Genomic DNA, 3051 nt, shown 5'->3' with positions numbered 1-3051 from the left:
ATTGGACACATTTCACTGTCGTGATTATTTCTGCTGTTAGGGTAGTGACGGCAAAAAAAATATAATATGAAAGTTGTCGCCATTTTAATTTAAACATATAATATCCAATTTTCAATTCAGACTTTTATAATAAAAAAAACTTCAATTGATTTTTTTTTCACAGATTATTTAAAAGTCTACAAAATTCACAGTAGCCGATTAATTTCTACAAAAAAATGTCTAATCGGGACCATGTCACATAATGGGTTTACGTTTTTGAAGGACAGATTTATGTTCGCAAAACTGTAATTGTAAAGCTGAACTGATTAACGATAACATATCTACAGATATAATGCTAGATGTAAATGGCTTAGTTAAAAATGCAAACAACTCATCAACTGAGAACTCAGTGTCGTATTGGCAATATGTTTCAGGACAGTTGCCACTACTCTCGCTGGAAGCACAACAGGTTGGTCCGTCCACGCAGCAGCTCACTCAGCACGTAACAGATGTGAAACAAGTCAATTATACACAAACACACCTACAGGCTGAACCGCCCCCACCATTTTACTCTAGCTTTAATATATCCGACGATCTTTTCGACTACTTCAACGGCTTCCTGGGCACCACAGAACAACAACAAAGCCATTTATCCACAAGCACGGAAATCACGACTACTACATACAATGTGACCACAACTCGAGAGCCCGATCTATCACATTTTCTTGAAGCGCTGCCGAATGACCGCGTGAGTTTGCTCTCCTTTCTCTTTCTATTTTCGTTTGCCACGGTATTTGGCAACTCCCTCGTCATATTGGCTGTCGTGAGAGAGCGTTATTTGCACACAGCTACGAATTATTTCATAACCAGCTTAGCAGTAGCTGATTGTTTGGTCGGGCTGGTGGTAATGCCGTTCTCCGCACTTTACGAAGTACTGGAGAATACTTGGTTTTTTGGAACTGACTGGTGTGATATATGGCGTTCGCTTGATGTACTCTTTTCGACTGCTTCGATATTGAATTTATGTGTTATCTCATTGGATCGATACTGGGCTATTACCGATCCATTTTCGTATCCTATGCGTATGACGGTTAAACGTGCGGCTGCGCTTATTTGTGCGGTGTGGGTATGTTCAAGTGCCATAAGTTTTCCAGCAATTGTTTGGTGGCGTGCAGCACGTGATGGCGAAATGCCTGCCTATAAGTGTACATTCACTGAACATCTCGGCTATTTAGTATTCTCATCAACCATATCATTCTATCTGCCTTTGCTCGTAATGGTTTTTACCTATTGTCGCATTTACCGTGCCGCAGTCATACAGACACGTTCGCTCAAAATTGGCACGAAACAAGTGTTGATGGCCTCCGGTGAACTTCAGCTCACATTACGCATACATCGTGGTGGTACAACACGAGAACCGTCAAATCAGCAATCTATGCATTGTGGTGGTTCCCTAGGTGGCGGTGGTTCGCAGCATCATACACACTCACACCATCATCCACATCATAATCACAGTGCGACAGGGACTACTACCTCAACTCCAGAGGAAAATGGTAAGTTCAGAGAGTATAATATTCTTCTAGTTTATTAAAAATTATAATCTAATTGAGTTCCAGTCTTAGTTCTTTTTTTCTTAGTTTTGAAAAAATTAAAAATCATAATAGTGGAATGGAGACTCTGTTGTTATTGCTTTTACATATTTTTTTTTAAATGTTCATTACAGATGAGGAACCATTATCCGCATTGCATAATAACGGCTTAGCGAGACATCGTCACATGGGTAAAAATTTCTCATTATCTCGTAAATTAGCGAAGTTCGCAAAAGAAAAGAAAGCAGCTAAGACACTTGGTATTGTTATGGGCGTGTTTATTGTGTGTTGGTTACCATTCTTTGTTTTTAATTTACTATCTGGGTTCTGTATGCAATGCATTGAGCACGAGGAAGTTGTGTCAGCGATTGTTACATGGTTGGGGTGGATAAATTCTTGTATGAATCCAGTAATTTACGCATGCTGGAGCAGAGATTTTAGGCGGTAAGTATATAATGTCATAATGTATAAAGGAGGCTTAACCTAATTAAACTTGAACTTATCTAAAGGGTTATTTATTTATCTTAATTTATCTGGAAGAACTAACGAAAGAATAAACAATTAAGTTATTAGACAATATTCACGAATTGTGACAATCAATAACTAAATATGATATATAGAATTATAAATTTTAGCAACAAAACGCACAGTAGGTAGTATAATATTTAAATTAGGGAATAAATCAAAATCATGCTAAATGACCTCATCTTTTATCAATCTAATAATGTGCATGCAATGTGCCGTTTACATGTTAATATTTTCCCTTTTCTCATGAATTTCAGAGCATTTGTGCGTTTGCTTTGCGTGTGTTGTCCTCGGAAAATACGTCGAAAATACCAGCCCACCATGCGCTCCAAGTCTCAGGTGAGTCAAGTTAAATTCATTTAATTATCTTAGACTGCTTTCCAAAATTCCAAAATTGAACATGCGAACTCACAAACAAGCATATACTAGCAAACATACATATCTCTACATGTCTCTATAGCCACTACAGAGTACCAACAGTTCCACACTTTGAAAAATCACCTTTTGTTTGAATTTTTGGTATTTTATTTACCTTAAAATAATGTTTAGTACTCAATTTAAACACAAACCTGGTGAAAAGCTAACGACTCAGTCGAACACATGGACACAAACAAACAAATAGACGTTGGTGCCCACGCAGGAGCATTTGGTATTTGGGAATATTTGGTACGATTTGATAAATTCGTGCCAGTAAACAGCTTATTTACCCTGAAAATGACTAAGTTATTGTAATTAATATTTTCTTAAATTATTTTAAAAAGCAAATAAGACACAAAACAAGCACCAAACCATACAATTTCTTACAGAGATTCGCCACACGAAGATGCTACTCCACCTGTTCGCTACACGGCATACAACACGTCAGACACAACTCCTGCGAACAAACTTACATTTAGTGTTAGTTCCAAAACTCATACCACACAGAATCAATCCAACAACTTTTCATCGTTGTTCTCCA

General features: G+C 37.5%; 1 protein-coding gene across 1 annotated transcript; it reads left to right on the top strand.

Moving 5' to 3' along the window:
* The first annotated feature begins 239 nt into the window (after positions 1–239).
* On the top strand, positions 240–2997 carry LOC119681737 (dopamine receptor 2-like). The gene is made up of 4 exons (XM_038095007.1): positions 240–1532; positions 1703–2012; positions 2351–2441; positions 2900–2997. Exons 1-4 carry the CDS (start codon positions 332–334, stop codon positions 2987–2989), a joined length of 1692 nt encoding a protein of 563 aa, XP_037950935.1. The 5' UTR covers positions 240–331; the 3' UTR covers positions 2990–2997.
* The last annotated feature ends 54 nt before the right edge of the window (positions 2998–3051 follow it).

Source organism: Teleopsis dalmanni, chromosome 2 (genome assembly GCF_002237135.1).
Source record: "Teleopsis dalmanni isolate 2A chromosome 2, ASM223713v2, whole genome shotgun sequence".
Lineage (NCBI taxonomy): Eukaryota > Metazoa > Arthropoda > Insecta > Diptera > Diopsidae > Teleopsis > Teleopsis dalmanni.
This window is presented reverse-complemented; position numbering and strand designations above follow the sequence as displayed.